Raw genomic sequence first — 2005 nt, 5'->3', positions numbered from 1 at the left:
GAAAAATAAATCAAGAGCTGTGAGCGCAGTGAAGAATACCAAAATCAGTATTTCTATAGCATTTAATGTAGCAAGTATATTTTACTTTCAGTGTGTGTATACTGGTATCCTGTTATCTTTGGAAGTCTCACATTCAGCTTGTGACCGTTTTCTCAGTGAATTGGTATCACTGCAATACATAGGGACTAACTTAGGTTTGAGGCAGGAAAAAATATTTCAGAGTCCTAACTGCAACTTTTGAGAGAGCAGGGGGGGGATTAGAATTGTCACATATTTAGGACATCAAACTTTCAATACTAAATACTGTTCTACCAAATGCAAATGCTTTAAGGGAACACGCAGTGTTTTAGTAACAGGTTTGTGAACTAGAAGCAGGGGGCAAAAAGGCTGTGTGATGCGAAGTGTTTGTGGATTTTTTTAATTTTTATATTCTACCCTTTGTACTTGTGACGTAGGTACAGCTAGTGTTAGAATAATTATTCTAATATCTTTTCATATGGAACATGAAAAAATGTTCTTGTTTGATTTAGTGTATTAAATGTTTAATTTATTGTATTAAAATCATTACTGTATGTCCTGAGCCTTGGTCATATTTCCAGATACAGTAGTATTTATATGGAAATGTGGATTTAGTTACTGTTTGATTTCTGGTGTTAACTATTGCTTACAGTATATTATCTTTAAGATTCACTTATTAAAAAAAAAAAGAAAAAAAACACAATAAAAAAATCCCAAAACAAACAAAACCAAAAACTTGAGAATATGGTGGAAGCTGTATTCCGTGACACTATTTAAAAAAAAAATCTATTTCTGAATCTGGCCTTAAATTGCTTTTGACTTGCTTGGATTTAGAATTTTATATTAGAGACACTAATCCTATTAGGGGCTGATGCAAGTGTCTGAGTTGTGATACTTGAATCTTCTCATCTAGACTTGTTCAGGAGTACCATCTCCACTTTAATCATGGGTTATTGCAACCAGCAGACTTAATGACACTGAAATAAAGAGCAGAAGAAAATTGTTTGACTTCTTGCACACTGTATAATATCCCCCACCGGTAGACAATCCCATATTTGCTATAGACAATCAGCTTGTATGCTTCTTGTTAGTAATTTATCTTTGCAGCTTTACCGATTTGACTGGTATGTGAGACATTCATTGATTTAGACTTTCAATGTTGCTTGCATGTGGTGTTTTGCTGAGGTCCCTTAGAACAAACATAGATTCTCAATAAAATCTATTGTCCATATTTAAAATACAGTTTTAACAAATTTGTGTTTAAATTTTTAGCTCATTCTGTCATGAGTTCAGGGAAGAAGTATCGCACTTGTCTAACAATTTGGTGGCCTTTTTCTTAAAACAAATTATGGAGTTGTGATCCAGGTTGTTGCTTTAAAATGTACCTGTTCAATGTTGATGTCTTTCAGTTTATCTTACACATCTGGATTATGCAGACACAGAACGAATTATGACTGAAAAACTTCATAATCAAGTGAATGGAACAGAATGGTCATGGAAAAATTTGAATACCCTGTGTTGGGCTATAGGCTCAATTAGTGGCGCAATGCATGAAGAAGATGAAAAAAGATTCCTTGTTACAGTAATTAAGGTATCGTGATGCAAAACTAATAGCTTTGTCACACTCAGTAGTTTATGCTCAAGAAACTAAGTTTACAAGAATACTGCTGTATGTTCTTAGTAAGCTCCCTTGTACGGCAAGCAAGTTGACAAGAATAAATTAATGGTAAATCTTATATCCTGAATTCAAGGATGATAAAGTCATTAGCCGTGAACAGTGCATTAATCCAAATAGCCTTTTCATGGTGAAAATTTCAGGGATAAAATTTAGTTCATGATGAAATACTTGGGGATGCAGAAGACATGGAAGGCGATTGGTAATGAAATAAAGGAGACTGGCAAAATAACCCACATTCTTAACTAGTGAGCACCCTGCTATTTTGCTGTTGTTATATATTTCATTGGTCAAACAATTTTTGGTAAATAC

General features: G+C 33.8%; 1 protein-coding gene across 1 annotated transcript in view; it reads left to right on the top strand.

Annotated features, from left to right (window-relative positions):
- Positions 1-2005, top strand: part of XPO1 (exportin 1) — a 35091-nt gene that overhangs the window by 23263 nt on the left and 9823 nt on the right. Inside the window, exon 13 of the mRNA XM_009706025.1 lies at positions 1428-1609. Within this exon, the coding sequence (XP_009704327.1) occupies positions 1428-1609 (182 nt within the window). The remainder of the gene's footprint in view (positions 1-1427; positions 1610-2005) is intronic.

Source organism: Cariama cristata, unplaced genomic scaffold (genome assembly GCF_000690535.1).
Source record: "Cariama cristata isolate BGI_N322 unplaced genomic scaffold, ASM69053v1 scaffold8668, whole genome shotgun sequence".
Lineage (NCBI taxonomy): Eukaryota > Metazoa > Chordata > Aves > Cariamiformes > Cariamidae > Cariama > Cariama cristata.
The sequence above is the reverse complement of the archived record's forward strand: the minus strand, read 5'-3'. Positions and strand labels throughout refer to the sequence as shown.